The sequence below is a fragment of the Spea bombifrons genome, chromosome 13 (genome assembly GCF_027358695.1).
Source record: "Spea bombifrons isolate aSpeBom1 chromosome 13, aSpeBom1.2.pri, whole genome shotgun sequence".
NCBI classification, from domain to species: Eukaryota; Metazoa; Chordata; class Amphibia; order Anura; family Pelobatidae; genus Spea; species Spea bombifrons.
The window spans coordinates 18,691,959-18,716,577 of record NC_071099.1 but is presented as its reverse complement, the minus strand read 5'-3'; the positions used below and the strand labels follow the sequence as shown (position 1 = coordinate 18,716,577).

Below are 24,619 nucleotides of genomic sequence, written 5' to 3'. Positions count from 1 at the left end.
TAGACTCTATGAAGAGCTGAGCAAAAACATAGGCCAGGGTCTTTCAGCAGAGGTGAATTATTTGGATTTTGGCGAAGCATTTGATACACGTCCTCGTGGAAGGTGACTACAAATAAACAAAGAGATGGACAACATTTGAAAACTGGTTTAAAGAGTGAGATGGTCTCCTAATTTAGTGGCCCAAATACATTTGGCAGACAAACGCTTAATACTTTTCTGCCCAGAATACACCAAAAGTGGCTCCATGACCATGTGAAGGATCCAGTCCAGGGTGTACATGCTCCCTGAAGCCCACTTCATCCACCCGGTGACCCCGTTGCAACAATACGGACCTATTATTTGTTCATCTCCTTAGCCGGTCTGTCTCCCCAAATGCCCTACGCTCCCCACTGCCTGCAAAAAAATGTGCCGGTGGGAAATGCGGGAATAAAGCCGCAGACACAAAAGCAAAAATAAATATTTGCTTTATGTTTATACAATTCCGTTACAAAAGGCAAGCTTGTGACTTTACAAACCAGGCATTTGTTGCCATGGAGACGCCTGAAGGCAAAAAAATACATCTAATGCCACAGTGGTTTTACACGACACTTCCCCCTGTAAACGTCCGGAAGGCTCCATCTCTGCCGGTTCCCTACCTGTTATAACATTGAGGTCAATTACACGTCTTTGTATAATGAAGTGGGCTGGCCTGGCTGTGGCAGTGATGTAAGCCCGTTACATCATGAGCTTAACTGTAATTATTATTGTGAAATATTCTTTATACCGCTGATTTCTCTTAAACGTCAGCACCAGCAGGCTGTACAAATAACTATATTATATATATATATATATATATATATATATATATATATATATATATATAACTATATCCCCAAAAACGAGAACCGTGATGACATCAACATCGCTTCCGGGGCGTAAATGTCATGCTGACCGCTGGAATGTATCCTTTGGTTCTGTATATTGTATCTCTCTCTTCTCATGTACATCTCTCTCTTTCCTTTTTTTTTTTTTTATATGTCCGATGAAGATCCCGTTGTGTCGAGGCCAACTGAATAATGAACTGTTTTTGCATGTATTGTTGGGGATTTACCTCGTTGCTCTTTTTATGGTTGGTTCAGCAAAGATGGGATGGAAACCTAAAGACAATAACCGGGTCATGCCTGTAAACTGCGGGGGAATTCATACAAAAGGAGATTAGACCGTTCCTTTAATTTGAAGGATCTGATAACATGGATGACACAACAGCTGTTCCAGGGCTCGCGGACCCCCAACCTTGCAGGTTTTTAGCGCCTCTTCACTTGCAGTAAATTAGCTCCTCATTACCAGCTTTGTTTATTGAATGAGCTCGTTCGGTTAATATGACGCGTCAGCGTACGTCGGATGGGGTCTCCATCTGATTTCTAGTAGAAGAACTCGTGTGCTAGATGTCTCGGCTACTCATGGGAATTACGGTTTCCTAAACAAGTAGCCGTAGAGGAAGTCACTGATTAACGAGCGGCTGGCTGCAGATATCCTCAAAACCTGCGCTGTTGGGGGTGCTTGATTTTTATTTTATTCATCCGTCTCTTCAACGACAAAAGGCTGAGCAAATCTCACCAGCCCTTGCATTTGCATACGATAGTCGTATATGATAGTCGTATATGATAGTCGTATATGATAGTCGTACGTCGATGCATGTCTGCTTGTGATTTAACTCTTTGAGTGCCACAGAAGACAGCAATGCCTGTGAACATCTGGTTGTCTGCGCCTCTAGAAGGGGACCACCTGCGGGACACGAAAGATTCCTCCACAAAATATTATCACCCACAGAACTTGTGAGAGAGAACTTGGCACCGTCTACCGGTTCAGCAAAAGGAACATTTGGCTAGTCCCGGCTAGATCTGCCAAGACGCCAAATTAACAGATAATTAACAACAAAATCTAATTTCCAAGGCGGACGAGGATGAGACTGCAGATCAGCAAAGCAGAAAAGGCGTTTACTCTGCGCAGAAGGAGATGGAACAAACCATGTATGTTGACATGTAAGATATTAGGAAGTATATTTGCCTTCCCCTTTCCTTCTTTCATGAGATTATTTGCTGCGGTAATGTTTGTTCTTTGTAAAACGCGGCGCACTGCACACACAGGGTTAAACGGCTATTGTGTATGTAATGATCCATTACTCCTGCGCAGCTTTTTGATGCTGATTACATGTTCTTCCATTAATCACTTTGAGAGTCCTTCTTATCTACAACCACTCTGCCATTCTGTGTCAGCTTTCACCGCGGATCCCTGATCGGATTGCAGTCGCTTCCTTTGCTTCCTGCCTTCCGAGAGCGGGAGAGATGGAGAAATAAAAAATAATAAAAACATCCTAACACCAGTTATTCCAGTAGTGCGATATTCATCACAGGTAGTTCCATACACTATTAAACCCTAAATCTCTGGATATCTATAGTTCAAGAATAAAAAAAATATCATACAGCTTAACAAAAAAAACTTCTATACAATGAAGACAATTAGTGGTGAGGGTTGACAGATTTCGATGTCATGGACATCAAGATATTTCCATTATTCATCAAAATTCCACACAAAAATCACTAAAGCTCTAAATCCGATAAAAGATATCAGCAAATATACCGGTAATTAAATATTTTATTCCTAACACAAATACAAACGTTAGCAATTCCACGAGGACTATTCACTATGATACAATAACACAACTGATTGTATTTGTATTGCGTGGGGTGACAGGTTACATTTAAAACGACGCAGTTACCTCTCAGGCAATCTTAGAATCCAAGCCACGCAGACTTCTAGAGGTCTGGGAGTGTGGGGGTCGCGCAATACTGCAGTTATTTTATTCCCATAGGCAGTGTTTTTATTCTTAAAAACGTCAAAGATCGCGTACAGCAAGCGAGTCGGAGCAGAAGAGAAAATGCCTGCCCTACAAGTGCGAACCCATCTGATGCGTCAACATACAGTCCCGGCGTATTGTTCAGTAATCATTTTATTTAGGGAACAATCTGTTCAAAGAGCAACAGTCCTATAGACTAAACAAAAATGGTAGAAACCATTAAAAAGATTAACTATACAGCTCAATGTTGGACCACAAGAGGGACAACAGTGTTGGCAGCATGAATATTTTTAATAACGGGGCTGCATGGCCTTTATCATCTCCCAAAATTATGCATTATTAAATAGAACATAATAAATAAAAGGTCGCTTTCTTCAATGCAAGCAGCTGATCGCTCAATAACCGGAGGAGACGGATCTCTCCGATGCCTCCAATAGACAGCAGGGATAGTGGGGTTCAATATCAAAATACATTGATCATTAAAAATCCTTCAGAGCTTTCTTTAGGATACATAATGTCTATTAACGTAGATATTGATTGTTTAGGGAAAAGAACACGATGGGAATTGACATTGTTCTGGCTTTGTCTGAAGATCACATTGAAAATGAGAATGAGTGTTCTGGATTTTGGATCAAGCACTAGATCCCTGGAGGAAAGAAAAAAAGCCACTCAGATTGAGAAGAAATGCATTCTTTCTCTAAAGAAAAAGGTTTTACTATAAAGCGAGTTAAAAAAGTGAATATAAAAAGCACCTCTATGAAGAAAAAACCGTTCAAGAACATTTTAACAGCAGCCGAAGCCATTACTATGGGAATGTCCATCAAAGAAGGTTCCGCGCTACTCTGTAAGCTTAGTAAAGAGCCTTACATGAAAACATTACAAATAAGCACGAGTTCTCCAAAAATCTTCTATCACAGGAGGTACAATAAATTTCCCCATTCCCTGAAACAATTCCTTAATCACATGGAACCTTTGCTGCTTGCTGAAAGGAACGAAAGGCGTCTCGATGTCTCTGCATTGTTTTAGAATGTCTTTATTAACGTTTAGAAGAAAGAATATGATGAACGTTCCGCCTGGGTTCATTTGTCTTGTGGAAAAGCAATGAATGTGACTCGGAAAACCAGCTTCAAGAAGAAGGTAATGCAGGAAAAGTCAAGAAGAGTCAACTGGGTGCCTTCCACAAAGCAAATCGGTGAAAGGGACCAATATCAATGCAGTCCCATAAACAACAATGAGAACAGTCTAAGATTAACCTACGCTTGCACAATTTGGGTTTTTTTTCTATAAAAATAATCAATTTGAAATAATGGTTTTATTTCACGCTCTCAAAAATCAAAATACGTACGAAAGGCCAGGTCTTATTAACAAACGTCTGGATCCAACCACGTCATAAAACGCCAAAACGGCAACTTCTCCAGTTTGTCAAGAAACTCGTACCAAGATCATTATCTGCATATATCACATATTAAAAGACTACCAAAATAAATCATGGTGTGACACAAAATCCTGGGGCCCCATCTGTAAGCTGTGTTCAGGGGCCCCTTCCCACATATATATATATATACATACACACATATATATATCCTGTTCCGATCCAGGTCAAAAACCTGGTGATAGATATTATTTGATTTCTGTTAATGTTTTACAGCTCACTTCCCATCACTTCATTGCTCGGAGTTCTAGGATGTGGGGTCTCCTTCCGACGTTCAACATCAGGTGACTACGAACTACAAAACACCTGAACCCGCAGAACGCGTGGACAATACGGTTATCGTCTCTGATCTCTTATGCCCCCAATTGGCCCCGATGAGCCACCTGTTTCATAGTGCCTTGTACGCTCTCAGCGTGCCGAGCAAAGCAGGACAGCATGACGGGCCTGTCTGACGGAAATCTGGGGCAGTAAGGAGGAGAATCAGCTCGTTTCGAAACAAGCGGCAAATCATGTAAGCATTTTCTGTAAAGAGCTGCTGTATTAGTTCTTGAAGTCAAAATTGTGACCGATACATATAAATATGAAATATAAAATCTATGATAAGTATATATATATATATATACGCTAGTTTTTAATTCCTACCTATAAATTAGGTTTGGCTGTCATTGTATTAACTCGCTGCCGAGAGCTGTTTGATATAAAGTAACAGCGTAACAAAATCTCTGCAGCCGTTACTACGAAAAGTAATTATCGCGCGTTCGATTCCCCACCACTCTTTATTCAGATCTTAAAATATCTCGGCTGCCATGTCAGGGATGATTGGAACAGCCATTTCAGAAGGGTTTCCGGAAGGATGCGTCTGCCGCTCCGCTTCAGACCGCGCGACGGAATCACCCAATCCTTTATTTGCCACTTCAAAGACCAGAGAAGCTTCCGCATGAAATTCTCACGGCTGCGGAGCCGGTGCAAGGAATTTATCAAAGCTCATAACGATTTTCTATCGCATCGCGCGCTTTCTGCTACAATGTTTCTGGAAACGAGTCCTTTTCTTTCGCTAACCCCAACTACGACAGAACATATCAGGAATCCATGAAAAAGAGGTGTTATTAAACCAATTCCAATCCAGTAATCCAGATTTCTTTACGCAATTAACAGGGAATGTTTATTATTATTAATTATTACTATTATTATTATTATTATTATTATTATTGCCCTAATTGAGCCGTAATGTGGATATTTAAAATGACAGACCTATCATGAGTGTTTCAGAAGGAGCCTCTTACTTTTTCGAGCGGGGGATTCGCCAAGCTCCAGCTTACCAACAGGGCCATCTTTGTGGTCCTCTTACCCCCTAGGCATAAAGTTCCGGCCCTTGCTTTAAAATATTTTAACATTTATTTTTTAAAGACCCGAGTGAGAATGGGCAAAGCGTGGCCAAATATTCCTAAGTGGGTAATGTGGCCCTACGTATAACGATTCCGTAACTAAAACCTCTCTCTCCTCTCCACCATGTTTAAGAAACTAACATCACCTAAACCTGGAAATAAAACCAGGATCATCACACGAGCGCCTCCCGCAAAGGTGATTTCACTGCCTGGAAATAAATTACAAATCTATGACTCTGTTTTCTTTCACCGCATCGAAGGACGCTAATTGTTTCCTTTTGGCTAAACTCATTATTTTTGATTGCAATGTTATTTAAATCTCACGCGGAATACATTTACATGATTTGAAACAAAATTAGTTTAGTTAATGGCATCGAATACGATTTATCGGATTAAATGAACCCGCTGGCAAGTAGATGGGTCAGTGATTAATAGCAGCGCGGTTGTAATTGTTCCTTCCGAATCCAAGAGGGTTAATAATACTTCTGTAGTAAGTAAAAGCTTGTGTCGCATTTCCAAATACCCCGGCGGGCAAATACTCCGAAATTTTTGTTTAGAAGCAAAATCCTGGTAGCTCAGACACATAAATAATTTCATTGCTTTCATTCGTTTTTCTCTTACCGGATTGTCCTTCACTAATAATAACGACACTAGCAATACAATTGGATTTGATAAAAGAATGGCTACGTTTAATTCTCCCTATGAAGGTCTATGACCTGGGGACTTCATTAGTCCAGCCATAAAGCAGCCAGCCCGGTGCTGTTAAGGACTCAAAATCAAACAAATAAAATACCAGCTTCTCAATCTGCAGATCATTTTTTTGCCTGATTGCCTGATTGACAATTATTCAAGCCCCCGAGCTGACGGCCGACACCAACAAACATCACGGTATAAACGATGTTCTGGGGAGCAACCAGAAAAAAACCCACGCTGAGCAGAACGGGGGGGGGGGTAAAGCTCACACTGATAATTTACACTTATTAGACAAATTACATCAAGAAAGTGTAGCAAATTTAGCTTGATATTCATGATAATCGTATTGGCCAAAAGGGGATGAAGTCTTAAGTCAAAAAAAAAAAAAAAAAATGGACATGTAGTGCCATTAAATTGATATTTATTATTATTTTGTTTCATTTTCCTCTAAATTGAGTGTCATTTTCCGCCTTTGATTTAAATATTTGCTGTATTTTTTACTTTTACGGCGTTTACGATTCTTGTTCTGCTAGTTACCGGTTGCGGATGTTCAGAATGTTGACGTTCATGAAACTTTGTGCATATTCAGAACATTGCACTATTGCCGCGCATTTATTATTGTAAATTTATTATTGTAAAAATGTATCATCGCAAAACAAAATTATTGTTAATTTCTTTTGGGTCACTTAAATTTTTTTTCCCCGAAATGAATTCATTGGAAGCTACATTAAGTAAAAATATCTAACTGTAGATAGCAGAAGGTCAGATGAGCCCTCAGTCCAAAGCAATGATCTGGCGAGTACAGTATATTCTTAACTATCTACAAACTCCAAACAGTGAGATTAAGAGGTGTACAAAATGCAAGCCGAATCTTACATGAAAATATATCTCATGTCTTATGATGTAATAATTTTGCTCTTTCAAGGCACCAGTTAAGAAATAAAGTACTTGGTGGTATTGTTGCTCTCACCTGGTCCCGAATCCTCTCCTGTTGACCTCTGAGAGCCAGGGCATGCTGTGGGTATTTATTCTTCAGGTGGTCCATGAAAGCATCCCTCTTCCTTTCCATATCAGACTTCTGGAGTCCTGTTAGCGCTTCCAGGCTTTGGGCCGCGATCACCGTGTGCCGGCGCTCCGAGGTGTGCACCAGGCCCACGTTGGAGAAGCGCCGCGTCCCGTTACCGAGGGTCCGGTACTCTCTCGGGTATTCAGCATCGTCCGCTGAGATCATGTGGGTCCCAGGCCTGCTGGAATCTGCACGGTGGGAAAAATAGGAAAATAGTATGAGAAACTTTGGGGAATCACTCTGGGTTTTGGGAGAAAAGGGAACAAAAAGCAGTGATGATGTAAATGAATACGAGTGGCCATGCTATAGGAACATGAAAAGGTTAACTAAAATGAAACAGTATTAATAAGATTTAAGTCCTTTCCCCTGCAGGAATGAAAAATATCACCGCTTTCTCAGCTGTGGACAGATACGGGTCTGTAGAACGGTCATCCAAAAGTCTATCTGATTCACAGTCTTTCCAAGAATGCCCTCTTCCTAACCCTAACACTTATGACTGCTCTGTAAATAATCATCACGGGGAGATCTCATAGGAAGATCCGATACTGAAAGAAATATGGATTGGAATCCTCACCGAAATGATTCACCTTAATAAAGATTCATTGGTAAAGAGATCACCATATGTTGATCAACGAGCGTTTAAACGTAATGGCATCCTTTTACTTTAAAATCAAATAAAAAGGGCAAATAATAAAAAAAGAACCCAGTATGTTTTTTCCTTCTTGTTCATGTGGTTTCGGCAGGGATAAGCTTTGATTAGGACTCCATGATCATGGAATCTTTGCTTGATAGCGCATGATTGCAATGCACTCGTCAGGAGTATCGTTACTTTATATCTCCTCGGGATCCTTTATATCATTATGGTTGTAGCTGAATTCTGTGCCCTCGCAATCAAGATTACAATCTGCTGATTATAGATAAAATGCAAATTTTATCCAAATGGTCATAATGGTGTTTGGGTGAATGAGAATTATTGTAGTTTGTTGAAATATTTCTGAAGGAGGGCTTTTTCCATGACAAAATAAGGGCAAAAAAACTGGAAACAAAATGAAACCCTTGGTAAGGTTTCCATTTCCAAACATATATATATACTGTATATCATTTTAAGTTTTTCCATATAACACAGGGTACTCCTGCAGCTCCTTTAATGTTGCAGGCTCCTCTTCTAAGCCTCCCCGACCAGTTTTCTTCTCGTCTTTTCTTCAGTTTTGGAGGGACATCCAGTTCTTGGTAATGTCTCTGTTGCGCCGTATTGTCTGCACTGGATGATGGCGTCTTCGCTGTGTTCCATGGTATTTCTAATGCTTTGGAAATTCTTTTGTACCCTTCTCTCCCGACCGATATCTTTCAGCAATGCGATCCCTGATGCTTTGGAAGCTCTCTGCGGATCGTGGCTTCTACTCTGAGATGCAGCTCAGCAAATGTCAGGTAAATCCGACCAGAACAGCTGAACTTTATCTGTGATTAATCGGAGTCACTCTAAATGATGGCCGGTGTGTAATCACTTCTATTCAACATGAGTTGGAATGCGATTGGTTAATTCTGAACACAGCCCCAGCCCCAGTTATAAGAGGGTGTGCACACTTATGCAACCAGATATTGTGAGTTTTTATTTTTTATTCCCCCCCCCCCAAAGATTTCAGTTTGTTTTGCAATTGAATTGTTAACGTTATCGGTCACATTAAAGGGGGAAAAAGTTCTGACATGATTTATCTTTGTCTCATTCTTTGACATCACTTTGCATTTTAACAGGGGTGTGTAGACTTTTTATATACACTGTAGTTAAAAATTCCATCTGCGTGTTTAACACACATTGCACAAAAACGGTTATTTACAGTCGCTGTCGCTGTGGTAAAGAATCACTTACCTTTTCCAGCAATCTCCTGGTTTGTCTGTTTAACCTCGATTCATTATTCAGAATCACAAAGGAGAAGAAGATTTATCGTGGTTTTTAATTATTTATCTCCAACACATAATTGCTGGTGGGAAACTTGTAGATCGTATGAATGTTTGACTTGTTTACAGAGGAGTTGATTATTTGCCGAATATTAAAAGCTACAGCGTTTGCTACTCACAATAAATTCTGCCTGTGGAAAGTTTCGTGTTCTCACCAATGTGGCGATAAATAAAACCACACAAGAAGCTCATCGCCTGATACACTGTGTCTGAAAGGGTTAAGGCGCAGCTTTATATATATACACCGATCAGCCATAACATCGTGAGCACCGACAGGTGAAGGGAATAACGCGGGTAATCTCGTTATCGTGGCACCTAGCAGATTGGGCTAAGATAATAAAGCCAGAACACATACATAATGCAAAGTCACATGACCGTGTGCCTCGAATAAAGACCCAGAACCATGCAGGGTAAGTGTGTGTTCCTCTCTCCGTATGTCTCTGTGTCTGTTACTTTTTGTTTGTTTTTGTTTGTGTGTGTGTGTTGGCTTTACATCTTTGTGGACATCTTTGGTTTACGCACAATGTTTTCTTATAAAGACAGCAAATCTTCCAGCTTTTCATAAGACAGGATAATGAAGCACAGATGAGATTGTAATCTTTTAAAGCAGGATCATAATCCCACTATCCTCAGCCCAGCCGGCTACGTGTCGCTCAATAGGTAAGTATGATAATTACACAGAATGTACAAAGCAGCTTCATATCTTCCGCTGAAGCCCAAAAGTTGTGGGATCCTCACCAACGCAAATCAAGTGTAAACAAATGAATGCCCCCCCCATGATTTTTAGACTCTTGGGTGTCATTGTGTCTTCCTCTAATGTTTGGCTCACTTTACAAAAGGATTTATCGCTCTCAAAAGTCTTTATGTGCAGCAGACGTCTAAAGTCCAGACGTGAAGCAGACACAATAATAATTATTAGCAAAAATTAAACTTATTTTATTAGAAAACCAACTCAATGTATTGCTCAAAACATACAAAATATAAAATATGCAATACTGGTAACTTTCCTCCTTGCAACAAAACACCGATATTATTACTTAAATCGATCCCTCTCTGATCTCCCGCTGCTCCTTCCACTCCCCCTTCCATGTTCCCTTCAGGCTCCATTAACTACCTGGAGTCACTTTTTGCACAGAAATGAAAAGTAAATGATAAAAAAGAATAATAAGTGTAGCCATTAAAGTTCTCGTTGACAGACCGTTAACCACTGATCCAAGAACTGCTGAACGAGAGGTGAATCAGTCCTTCCACGCGCATGCATTAAATACACATTACCCAGAAACGTCTGATGCGGAGAGAGGTGATGTGAATGCAGCGCATGATTCCGCGTAGACACAAACCGGTTACTCGATGAGAGCCGTCTGCTGTTTTCATGGAAGGATTGGAATGGCGGTCCTGCTTTACCAGTCCCTTATTTATAAAGCATCAGAGGCTTAGAGCAAGTATCGTAATACGTCTGGTAATGTGAAAATATCAGCTTTTGGAGGGGTTCCTCACTTGGGTCAAAGCTGAGGATAAATGGGGTTATTTTTTTAGGAAATGCAATAATGTTCATGATACTTTGGGGCTAAGGAGGAGTCTAGGGGACATCCTTGAAGAAAGGTGGGTATGAGGGTATCAGAGGGTTCTACATCCCTAAAAGTCACAACGATGTCTTGACAACCATCGGTAAAAGTGTTAGAAATTGTAGAAATTGTGTAAATCGAGCATATTGTTTTCTATTCATATTGCTCCTCTAGGCTATGTGAAAGGCCGGGGGGGGCTATGTGAAAGGCCGGGGGGGGGCTATGTGAAAGCCGGGAGGGGGGGGTATGTATGCTTTTTAAAAGTATAACCATTTTGCAGGTAAAAAGGAAAAAAGTCAAAAATCCCGTTTTGAGAAATATTTAAAGAACGTCGCATTTGCTGACGGGGGTTGTTTCCAACGACCGGAGCAAATTTGAATCCCGAAAGAGCTTTTGGCAAAAACGTAATGAAGCCTAAAACGCTGACATTTCTTGGACAGGCTGCCCGGAATATAATATACGTCTAAAGTCTAAACAGTTTGCGTCAAGGTAGACTTTTTAATCTCCCCAAGCTATCAATATTCTTTATAGAGATATGACCTTAAAATGATGGATGCGGGATACAGAGAACGGGAGCGAGAACGTCAATCAAACGTCTGTCAGCAGAAACGGTCGGAAGACCAACAAGACGCATCTTACCAGCTTGGCATGAACTTCGTGAAACTAAAAAGTGTCGCTGCCTAGAAAGAATCAGTTTTTATACATAAAAAACTAATTACAACGAAACGAGCTGTGTTCCTTTTTTCTTTTAGCCGCCATAATATGGACAGGGGGCGAAGCATGCTTGCACTCCCTATCGGAGTTTGGGTGCAGGGAGGGTGACAAAGAGCACCGTCCTCCTTGCCCTGTATATGACAGAGATGCTTCACGTCAATTAGCTGCTTTCTCAACCAAAGTACGTAGCAATGCTAAATGTATTTCATTCTTAATGCTTAAATGCGTGTTGTAGGGCACTTTACTGCATATAAGCCCGCGCATGCTTTATTCTCTTCTCCCTAGCTGCCCCTGCATACTTAAGTACGCGCTCTGCAGTGGTGTCCCCACTTCATGAGAAATGAACGCCAACTGAAACCAATGACAGCTCGGCTTGCATAATTGTGAGTTGAGAATTAGCCAAGTGCATGCTGGTTGAACTCAAGCAAGTTGAACTGGTAGGCAATGTGAACTGCCACTTATTTTAGTGGGAGCGCATGCGCGTACTAAAGGGACGAAGAATACAAGAGAGAAATTATTTTCATGCAGTACAATGCTTTGGAGTGGATGAAAAATAAAAGTAAGGCTGTCCCTTTAGATAATCGCACCCAAAGGAACTGTTTTTTTGAGAGTCAAACATAGAATTCCACGTCCTGCTACAATGTTACCAAAAATCTCACGTTATACACTATTTCAAAAGAAAGCTAAATGTAACAATGTTTTATCCGGATGCAATGTCCTCGTATCAGATCTTTAAAGCAGACGTCCTTTCTTTCAAACCCAATCGGTAATATGCATGGGGTCGGCATCAGGCTTCGATCGATAGAAGATGAGACCAAGCGCCTCATAATGTTTCAGCTTTTTACAGCAGGAGGAGAATGTATGCAGACCGGACGGGCCAGACGGTTCTAACCACACGCAAGTTCTGTATTTCTAAAGTCACATAAGCTTTGTGGACCTCGGAGGACTTTTATTCCGATTAATGTTAGGGATAGGTAACTGGACGGCAAATAAATAAGCGTCCAGATTACAAGAATTCTTGCCATTATTTCGCTGTATGCAGCATGCGCCCGCAGATCTCTGCTTTCTGCCTCCAGATTGCATTATTTTGCTGTATGCAGCATGCGCCCGCAGATCTCTGCTTTCTGCCTCCAGATTGCATTATTTTGCTGTATGCAGCATGCGCCCGCAGATCTCTGCTTTCTGCCTCCAGATTGCATTATTTTGCTGTATGCAGCATGCGCCCGCAGATCTCTGCTTTCTGCCTCCAGATTGCATTATTTCGCTGTATGCGGCATGCGCCATGCGCCCGCAGATCTCTGCTTTCTGCCTCCAGATTGCATTATTTTGCTGTATGCAGCATGCGCCCGCAGATCTCTGCTTTCTGCCTCCAGATTGCATTATTTCGCTGTATGCGGCATGCGCCAAGCGCCCGCAGATCTCTGCTTTCTGCCTCCAGATTGCATTATTTTGCTGTATGCAGCATGCGCCCGCAGATCTCTGCTTTCTGCCTCCAGATTGCATTATTTTGCTGTATGCAGCATGCGCCCGCAGATCTCTGCTTTCTGCCTCCAGATTGCATTATTTTGCTGTATGCGGCATGCGCCATGCGCCCGCAGATCTCTGCTTTCTGCCTCCAGATTGCATTATTTCGCTGTATGCGGCATGCGCCCGCAGATCTCTGCTTTCTGCCTCCAGATTGCATTATTTCGCTGTATGCAGCATGCGCCCGCAGATCTCTGCTTTCTGCATTGTTCGATAAACACAACGTCCCACGGTGCGCTCTCTCCGCAGGGTGTCCCCCTGTCACTCGCAAGGTTCAGCAGTGATGACGATCGCTGCAGCCTCTCGTTTTGGATGAGCCGTTACTAGAAGCGTTTGTGCCAAGGTCGGAAACGCTCAAAAACAATTCAGCGTGACTTCTAAAAATGGGATGCCGAGTGGCACATAGTCGCTACGCGGTTACAAACCTAAGCGGTTTCACTACTTCAGTGAAAGGATTACAAATTCCAATAAATTTGTATTCCTAAGGATCATCCACAGTTAAATGCACCCATATATACTCACTGTCCACTTTATTAAGTACACCTTGCTAGTACCGGGTTTGGACCCCCTTTTGCCTTCAGAACCGTCTCAGAGATTTTGGTCCATATGGACACGATGGCGTCACGCAGTTGCTGCAGATTAGGTGGCTGCGCATGCATTAACGTGATTGTTAAAGATAAATTGTAGAGATACAAAGTAATAGCGTCCTATTTGCACGGTTACCGTGGTTACCCTCTCCATGATAGTAACAGGTAGCGTAATACACGTAAGGTTAGGTAATATGCATGTTTAGCCAATAAGACAGAATTAGCATCTTGAGGGGGGTCTTGGAACTGTAAGGGCTTCAATGCTTAGCTACTGTCTGAGCCCTGCTTCCAGACAGCACTCAGCCAGACAGCACTCAGCCAGACAGCACTCAGCCAGACACGATCTTGCTATCTGTGAGTGGCATCTGCAGAAGGACAACGCACAATTCATTATCAGCAAACAGGTTCCAGATATAATCATTCAGATCCAATTTCCATTCCCAAACACGCATTTTATTAGCTGAGTGAAGGCTGTGTCAGAATGTAAATTAACAAATTGTTAACTGTTTCACCGTGATAGAGACCAGAGTGTATCTAACCATCTGAAAATAGCATTTTTGATGCGAGTATATACACACGTTTGTGTTAATCTATATGTGTATCTCTATGTGACCACATTATATGACCCTGCTGCATTCCTACTCCGTCTGGTTAGTAAACTGCCGGCTCCTCCTGGACAGGTAAGCTGCCGGCCTGTGTGAAAGTGTGTAAGCTCCACAGACAAACCTGCAGTTGAGATAAGGAGGCGCGGAAGGATGTATGAATGAGTATGTGTGAATGAACTCTCTGACTGTGTCATCAGTAGATTTTACAGTCCAGAAAGTTCTGAGTGGTTTCACACTTAGGAATTATTTCTAGGTGACTAAAGTCACGTTCATTCCGATTTTTCATATAAGATGGGGGGGGGGAGGTAATTTTCTTCTTATTAAGGTTTTCCTGAAAAGGCAAATAGCATAATACAAAGTCAGCAACGGCAGAAAAGAGGGTGAGGGTAAAATGCATAAGACAAAAAGAAAACTAGGTGATTTATTTCCTGAACATACATCGCCATTTCTACGGGTCCCCCGTCCCAGCCCAAAATCTCCCACCCATGGCCATTTTTAATATTCTTTTTTTTTTTAGCAACGTTTTAAGAGAAGAGATAGAAAGCAGACAATTTATATGGCTGAAGGTCCCTTCTATCCACAGATTCTTATACAGTCCAAAAGCCACGGTGGCATTTCAATGAGTTCGGATCTCCTGTGTAACGGCTTCAGGGGTCCCGACCACATCCAGGCCTAATCTCCCGTGAATTGAACTTGGTAACAATCATAACCACATCCGATATACACAACCTCAGCAGTCCTGACCACAATCTGACTTCTCTACTGACCACCTGCTTCTAAGGAGGGCCATGAACGTGTGAGGATCTATTCCTATCCTAAATCATTACTGAGCACCAGTTATATTCGAACTATATTCATAGTGGTATAAATCTGAAGATATGCACCTAGTTTGTGTTTCACTCAGTAAAGACTGTGCCGGTAGCATTGCCCCGTTCTGTTCTTATCATATAATAAGAGTTTTTCTGCTAAATCTACACCCGGCTCGCTGCCATTTTGGTCCTGTGTCCTGTTTTAATTTTGTCATGTTTCCATGTGTCATTTATGTATAAGATGAAGCTCACCAAAACACCCTTCTGGGTAACAGTTTGGCTGTAAAATGTATCCCTTAACTTCATTCCTTTACGCTGCCGAGCTGTTTCCGTATGAGCCGCCTGCTCTTTTGTTCTTCCCCTGCTACTTGTTTGCTGCCCTTTATGGCAGAACACATCGACACTTAATGCATTGCCTAATATTAATGCACAAGTCAGCCTTGCATCTCCCCAAACTCGCTTCCAGCCAAACCAAATGGACTACTTCAACAAGAGCAGAAAAAAAAATTCACCCAAGAGCAGTGATTACAGCACTGAGCTCACTGCCGGTAATCACACGCGCAGGAGGCTGAACGTGCCCGGCGGCTTCTCTTCCAATTGTTACAGAGAATTATGGAACACAACAGCCAAACGCATCTCTCGGCCACGGCTTTGGCTTCTGTGCGAGCAGAAAGAGAAAGCCGCTGTGCAGATCAGCGTTATGTTCTTAGAATAATTTGTTACATGTTTGTCTTGTGTGTGTATAATATAAATAAATAAATAAATATATAAATAAATAAATATATAAATGTGAAGGCTGTTTTCAGCCTGCATTTGTGGGAAGGGTTTCAGGGGGTATTTATATCCCCCCTTCAGGATCCTCTCCTTTAGGGCATTACGTTTGCGTCCTCTCCCCCAGCATCCACATGTTTTACCCCTACCACAAATATATCGATGCGCTCAGACAGTCTCAATAGATACAAATACGCCGGAGTGCTATACACGCTGTCAATAAGTACAAAGTCCATAAGAAAATGAAGCGAGCACTACCGGGACTTTTTCAAACCTCAACCATCAGTTTAATTCCCCCAAAACACGCGACCCCGTTATCAGGATCCCATACTTATTCTGTAGTTAAGGACGATCCCTCTTTGGGTAACCCAGATCTCTTAGCCTAGATTGTAAGCACCGTGCACCAGTGTGAGTGGTAAATGGAGAAGAGCGTTGTGAGCAGAGTTAGCATTCTGGAGCAGACTCAGCCCTGCGCCCGCTGTGCTGCCTCAGCCGGGCCGGGAGAAGGATGCGCAGGGACCATTGATTTCCAAGCAAACCTTACACGCTTTATATTGATTACCCCGACTCCTTCCATGCTGCGCCAACTCAGCCGCTCGGTGCCAGCCCTGCGATTCTCCAAACCTTTGTGAGACATAAGAGGCTCGATGCATGAAATTCAGAATATCTCTGCCTCGGAGGTATATGAAAAGCCGCGTGTAATATTACCGGCAGACACGATCGGCAATGGCTAGTTAAGACAATAAAACACTGCGCCATTTTCTGTTTGAAGCCAATTTAAACAGTTGGGCTGTTTAATTAATTTGTACCATTCGATGCAGATGATTAGCTAGAGACGTTCACAGCACTGCAAACCGTAACAAAGGGGGGGAATCGGAAAATAAAACAGCAAACAGAATGTGATAATCAGATTATCAGCCGTGGGCCGGTAACTTCTGCTTCCTGTAGCCAAAGGAGATAAAGCAGCCGGTTGGACTTCTCACTTTCCAGAGCGGGATTCCATTGTCTTTTTTTTTTTTTTACCCCTGGTTTACGGCCCTGGACGTATAATTTAATATACCGCATATTTATATTTGTGCATTAGGAACTTTAGTGAAAATGATATGAAAAACCCATCTGCTGCCTTCCGATCGGTGAAATTACAGATTCTAAGATTCTTGTTAAATCCCCTAAAAACCCAGTCCTTCCGCCACATGGTTTTCTTCTTTATTTCACATAACGACTCCCTACGCATTCCGCTAACATCGCCAACCATTACTAACGCTCTCCCCGAGTAATATGATATAAAACATCTTCCATTAATTAGGCCTCTCCAGCGCATGCACTTCCAGCGCGGATGAGTTATGCAAAGCAGAGGCTTAATTATGGACCCGTGCAAAGTGAAATATCCTTGTAATAAGCGACCTCTTGGAAGGATTCTCTTTGTTATGTAAAGTTATGGTGACCCTGATAGCAGCCCCGGTCTATGAATACACGATAGTCAGTACCTGTCCCCCAGGGTGCTCCTCTGTCAGCAGGTGGCACATTTCTTAAGACAAAAGTTGCCAATTTGCCTGATTTTCAGGCAGTCGCTCACTTTTTAAAAGGCTTAAGTTTTCTACTTGCTCATTGATGCGTTATATCTGAAGCAAGCCTCTAGCTACGATGGAAGCCATAACTGTGATGTTTTCAACACAGATATAATTGGGTCTCCACTACCCCCCGCTATGCTCTGGTTTGGGTTATTTTTATGGGCCGGTTCATGGTCAGGTTGCTTTGCCCCGTCTGTGTTTCTCTCTTATCGTTACAGCAGCGGTTTTGTTCCCCCCACCCCTGGCCGGCGCTCATGAGATTGCGATTCTGGAGTTTGCCCTAGGGGTTTGGGGTGATATGCCCTGAAGACGGCTGATGGCATCTGTGGACTAGGACCCTTGTGGTACTGAAACTGCCTACTGGGCCCAAAAGGCTCTGTAGCTGGTGGGTCGCTAAAGTTAAAAGAAAAGGGCAAGTTAATGGCAAATATAGTGTCACAACGACCCCGGGTCTGGGCTGGCATTATAGAAAATTCCAACCAAACAGTGTGGGCCCCGTTTACTCCAAGGCTTCACTTGTCATCTGCTTCTTATGGACATCAGATTTATTTCTAGATTTTGCTAAGGTCACCCCTTTTCCAGAGTGAATATAATCAATTAATTGAAAAAGAAAAAACCTCTGTTCTACAAAGAGCCACGAACAGCTAATTAAATCCCAAACACAAACTAGCTTTTTACGTCATTCTCCTTATTCCTCCCCCTCCTCCCACCGTTCCTTTCCATCTCGAGGCCAGCAGACCAGGTAAATTCCCTGACCACTGATGATGATGATGAACACGGAGGATGCCTCTATGGAGGGGTCTTTCAAACAATTCTATTTTGGCCAACGTGTGCTACAAAACGTCTATACACCTAGTGATCAACATACCTAAAAAAATTCTTCTGCTATGGAACTTGGTCATTTTCTGGCTAATATTACACGGGAATAAAATTGCCCCCACTTGGAGAGCACGCATCTGCATTCAGTCCACAGTATTCAGCGACACGGAGGATAGCAGGCAGCTTCTGCATAATGCATGTTCCACCAGATACTATGGGGAATGTTAATACCGCATTACAAAGAAATATATCGCCTGCCTGCACCACCACCCCGCCGCCGCCGGCTCTGCGCGCCTCTTACCTGTACCAAGAGTTGGGGATCACCGGGTACCACTGACCGTTAACCAAATTCATCATTCTGCTGTCGCCTCTTACAAGCGAAGGCTCCCTCCTCTCCCCAAATACACTGCCCTGCAGCCAAACTGAGACAAGCGATGCGTAGTTTACTTGAAAAAAAATAGAATTCAGCAGCACAGAGCCTGAGCGGACCCTCGAAATATAAAATCACACAGAAAAATCCTCTAGCCTAAATGGCATTGAAGAGCGGCTGAGGGCGCGGAGGCGCATGTCCACAGATATTTGCAATTCCATTTGTAAAACTGAATGGGAATTATCATAAAAAGGAGCCTCGGCCACGGTGCGCTGCTGCAGATTCGTAAATCTTCAGGAGGCAGCCAGACCCCTGATGGACCATGAATGAGACAGCAGCAAGCAGAGCGTGAAAAATAGATGAAAGCCAATGCATAGGACAAATAACACGGCACTAAACTCTCAGGGAAAGCCACGTCGCGAATGAATGAAAGGGAAGAGCTTCCAGCTGGAGTGCGCTGAATGATACGGAGAGCCTCGAATCACTCGGCTATTCATCGGGAACGGAGTCCAGCCCCGCAAACACGCAGTGCCTGAGGATAGCGCTACAATTCCAGATGCATGAGTGCGGTTACCGTCCCCCCAGCATCCCCGTCTCTGGGGTCCTGCGTAGCGCGGGTTATATTCACACGCAGCACAATGCACGGAGTCGGCTTAATCTAAGATGAACCGGGTGCAGATCTGGAGAGCGGCCAGAGGAGAGCTACTTAAATAATTTGGAGAATAAAAAAAATATCATTAAATGAACTCCTCTATTAAAAGGCATTAGAAACACAGTCACACAAACAAACACAGAGAGACAAAGTCACACAAACAGACACAGAGAGACAAAGTCACACAAACAGTCACACAAACAAACACAGAGAGACAAAGTCACACAAACAGTCACACAAACAAACACAGAGAGACAAAGTCACACAAACAAACACAGAGAGACAAAGTCACACAAACAGACAGTCACATACACGCAGTCAAACACACACAGTGACATACACGCAGTGACACACACGCAGTCACACACACACGCTGTCTGTCTACTATACAGGAGCTGTGATAATGTTCCATATCTTACCCTCATTGGGCAGGGGGAGTTGTGACATCATGACTCTGACACATGTGCTTTTTTGTTACCAGTGTGCCAATGTTAGCTGGCGACGCTAAATGTAATGAAGGGAAACACCCGTATAACTGATTGTGCTGTCCAAATGACACACAACCCCCATGACAAGATTAACACTTTGGTTACCTGCAAATGTTTGATGTCATGAGCAGTTGACATCTGGTTCAGTTTTTTGGTTGCTTCGTTTTTTTTATACTACGATCCCGGCAAACAACCAGCAGCCACCCCGTTTCTTGGAAGCTGATTTCTAAATACGCCACATGCTGCCATTCTGCCTGAGCCCCTTTTTCTACAGGGTTCAGTGTGAATCACGCAATATGCCCTGTGAACACCAGGTTTTTGTAGTGGGTGTAGCAATAATACCAGCGCCAACGGCATGATTCAAGAATCAGACTAATCACAGAACCGATAAACACATCTGTGCCTCTATCTGCAGACTGCTAATTACCGGTGACCTCATACATATATTTAACCTGCCTATGACGTCACCGTGCGTATAGTACGAGAAAACGTACATCGCGCATACTAATAGTCACACAGTCACCATTCTATATGGACGGATTACAAATTACCTATATCCCTCATAACGGATTATATTCCCTACCGTTTACGGACGCATTCAAATCCAATTAAAATCTCAACATATGTGCTTTAATAAAACCCTTTCCAATAAAAGCTTTACAAAATCTTCTGTACCAGCGCATAATTATTACATTATTTATTACGCTAAACTATTATATAATGCATTGGGAATCATCACAATGGCACCTTCTGTATGAACAGTGGTGAAATAATAAAGATAACAGTCATAGTAATTATATATATAAATATATATATATACACACACACACATAAATATATATACATAAAACAAATATTTAACAACCACAGAACGTAAATATAACAGATGTGAACAAGATGATCCAATCCAGTGCACATCCAACAGTACCGCGTAACATAAATGTCATTTTCATCTCATTTCATTTGCTTGTTACAGAGATATGATGGATGTCGTGCACTTTAAATGCCCCCGCATAGCAGAGACGTGCATGGATTTCAAACTCTGAATCCTGAATCAGGAGGGGATGCCAACTAATACTATGCATGATGTCAGACTATGGCTCTGTCCACATCACACATGCAGCATTCTGATGTCACTTTTACTTTGTGTAATGTATAAGATTATATCCTTTGTGATCAAACAGCATACTTCCAGAAAGGACTATAAGCGGTAACATATAATGCATGAGAGATGACATAGGAGGGAATTATGGATTAATTAGCCAAGTATATAAACTAAGACTACAGAACTAAAGGTAGCGAGTCTCACTTGGGTCTCAAGGTTTCAGAGCCACGTACTGTCCTGTCATGCTATGATGTTCTATCTGGGACGGGTGAATAAAACTTAATGGGGATTATTTATAGAGGTAACATGAGGTGAGACAAACAGTTTATCTCGTCAGCTTTTACATTATGAAAGCATCCATAAAGAGCTATTCCTGCGCCATAAAATGCACATTTCCACCAGCCAGAGCCTACAAAACCACAAGTCACTGCTTAGTGAATAAACATCCTAACCACCATTTAGTAAATATCAATCCATAAGCAATGCACAGAACTCTTTCCAGTGTATAGAGCATCATAGAAGCAAAGACGTGCCAGTCAAATAAACTCATTCAGAAAACAGAAAATAATTCCGGATCCTTCTTACGTGTGACAAGCTCTGGTAAGGAGGACAATGCCAAGGCATTTCATTTGTTCTCTGTCATACCGGCCCATTAATTCATAAAGCTCATTAAAAAGGTAGATCTCTTACACTGATTACAACCGGTTCTGTGATAATCAGTGGGAAACTCAGAAATGCCTATAAATGTTGGAAATGCCCCCAAAGCCCCCCAAACAGAAATATATCTTAAAAATAACGCACTGTTTGTTCCATGCTATGGCTGAAGGACACACAGCCGGAGGACATACAGGAAAGTGTTATATACACGTATATTTTATTAACTATTCTTACAACATGCTCATAACAGATCGGACAAAGCTGATGGCCTACGGGAAGATTTATCTCAGTATATTTGCCTGTTGTTAAGATACGGATTGTTCGTTTAACCCGTTCTGATCACTTGGGCTGGAGAGCCTTCTTCCTTATTAACCAAGTCATTAACTTTTTTTCCCACTTGTAATACCATTTATTATCTTATTAGTACTATGACCAATGATTGCTACAAGCGATCCACATTGTTTAAACACGAGATAAACATACATGGTTCGTATCTGCTAAAAAGGGGAGAAAATGTAAAACTAGCAACATAGTACATGAGTTAAAACGTATAAAAGTTACCAGGTATTCTCCAGGCCGGAGTTTCCAATTAGATTCTGTAACAAAAAAGCACTCGCGGGTCTTCTGTGCTGGAAGATCAGGGAATGGCAGATGCACCCGCAGAGAACACCACGGATTGGTGGGAGAGAGAAATTACAGGTAAAGGGAGAGATTACAGGTAAAGGGAGAGATTACAGGTAAAGGGAGAGATTACAGGTAAAGGGAGAAATTACAGGTAAAGGGAGAGATTACAGGTAAAACAGGGGGGGGAAGGAAAGGAAGGACAAAAGTGGAAGAAAGGGATTGCTTTGCGAGTGCCAGGAAGAAAGCCTCGGAGGCAAGCACTTAATTGGCAAGAACTGTCTGAAGCGTCTCTCCCCATACGCAGCTGCGTCGGGTAGTAGAAGATGATGCAATGTTAGAAACACAGGGTCCGGGGAGACACATCTGTAACCATGTGCGTGTGTAAGAACACACCAGTCGCACACATCAATGAAAAAGAACTCTCGATGCTTGTTAGTGTGCGTGAACGTGTATGTAATATCTAGCAGGACCGTGTAGAGTGCATGCTGGAAATTCGGATGTGCAGCATGGATACTCGACCGACAACACAAATCAGATTTGCCCAAACACCGGACCTTTAGAGTAATTGCTCCTGTGTTTACGTTCATGGAAACCGACATCGCAGGCTGGAGCCTACGGGGCATCATTACATCTATTACTAGGCGCTGGAGCGTCATTCTATCTGAGCCATAAGGCACCTCTAGGCGCAAAGAGTACCGACTCGTCTCAATAAATAAACAGAGCTCTATTAAAACTTTAACTCCATAAGCTATGAAGTCATAAGTCACAGCAGCCTTAAAAGATTCGGAGCAGCTAAGAGTAGGATCTGGGTAAATAAACTGTTCTATGGGCAAGAGAATAGCAAAATAACGTAATATCCGACAATAAGTCCAAGCCTTCCGAAGAGCGGAGACGGGTTTTCGCATTGCTGTAGTCGGATGTGAAACGTTCTTGAATAAGGTGCTTGATTATCCATAAATCTGTCTGTATAAAGACACTACTAATATGCGTTACCGTGATATAATCACACAGGATACGATTTCAGGCAATGTCATTGCATTCAGCCGATTCCCCAGACTGTGAAGATACATTTCCTTTGCGCAGTTGCATAAAATGATATTAGATCCACGGTGATCCTGTTGAAGAAACAAACGCCATTGTTTTTATCGGCTGTATGTAGTTAAAGACGAGATGAAGTGCACCCGGTCCAGCGTGACGTCGAGGCAATGAGGCCGCCAGATGGACAGCTTGTACATAAAGCAGGGATGTGGAACTCCGGCCCCCGAGGGCTGAAAACAACAGGTTTTAGGGACGGTTCTGCACGAGCAACAGAATGTCAGCAGAAATTAGTGTCAGATATATCTTTGATCGGAGTACGGCTGCCGCTGACATTACTGCGCTGCCCGCTCTAAAAGCTAACATTTATCATCTGTTTTATGCTGGTAAATTAAAGAAAAGTCTTGTGAGGTGACAAGAAAACCACAATGCCGAACGATTACATTTTGTACAATAAACACTGGTGCTAGAAATACCGGGGGGTGTTGCATAGGTGGTCTGGGGGCATCGATGTGGCATACTGAAGGAGGCAATTGTAACGCCTGTCACATTGTGTTCAAGTATGACCTATATCAAAGGTTCGACAGCAGAATTAACACCGTGGTTCGGGAAGCCGTCTCATGCGTTGCGTGGCATGAAATCCAGGAGACAGTCGTGTATACGGCGTTGCTGCATCTGGGGCAATGCAAACGCCTGCGAGCAAGAGATGCAATTTTAAGTGACCAAAACACCCCGCTACTTAGTGACCTATTTCATCAACGCAAGCAGCGGCTGTCATAGAAAAGGTCTGCAAAGTGCTAGAAAGAAAAAAAAAGGAGGTCATGCGCCAACGTTAGCCGGGGACAAGCTGAAGCCGTCATATGAATGTCACGACCTGAAATTTTTCATGGGAATTTGTAAATATATGACTGAATAAATGCAGCAAGCGCTCCTGTCACACAGACTCTGCATCTACACAGCGTGATATACATTCTATACGCACCCCGGACATGGACGTCCAGCTTTAATGCCTCAGAGCTGCCCTTCGCAACATTCTATGTTCCTGACTGCGACTCCCGTGGTGTTGAGCAGCGTATTGTTGACGTTATCTACAATAATATTCAGTCAGCCATATTGCCAGCTGAACCTCATGGGAAGTGTAGTTATAGACGTGGGTTCTGGTGGCCTACGCCGCACACAGCCGTTGGACTCTGGAGCAGCGCAAACGTGGAAGGATTAACCAAAAAGTCTGATGGATGAACCTGGGTTTGGTGGATGCCAGGAGAATGCATAGTGTATACCCTAAAGTTTAAGTGAAGGGGGGATAATGGTCTGGGGCTGTTTTTCAGGGTTTGCCCCCTTACTTCCAGTGAAGG

At 42.6% G+C, this 24,619-nt stretch overlaps 1 protein-coding gene across 3 annotated transcripts in view; it reads right to left on the bottom strand.

Moving 5' to 3' along the window:
• SRCIN1 (SRC kinase signaling inhibitor 1) overlaps nt 1-18,665 on the bottom strand; it is a 62,785-nt gene extending 44,120 nt beyond the window's left edge. For all 3 annotated transcript variants that reach the window (XM_053453191.1, XM_053453192.1, XM_053453193.1), the window contains exons 1-2: nt 18,635-18,665; nt 7,317-7,600 (exon numbers count right to left, since the gene is read on the bottom strand). In XM_053453191.1, the coding sequence (XP_053309166.1) occupies nt 7,317-7,577 (261 nt within the window). In that variant the 5' untranslated portion in view covers nt 7,578-7,600; nt 18,635-18,665. The remainder of the gene's footprint in view (nt 1-7,316; nt 7,601-18,634) is intronic.
• Between the last annotated feature and the right edge of the window lie 5,954 nt (nt 18,666-24,619).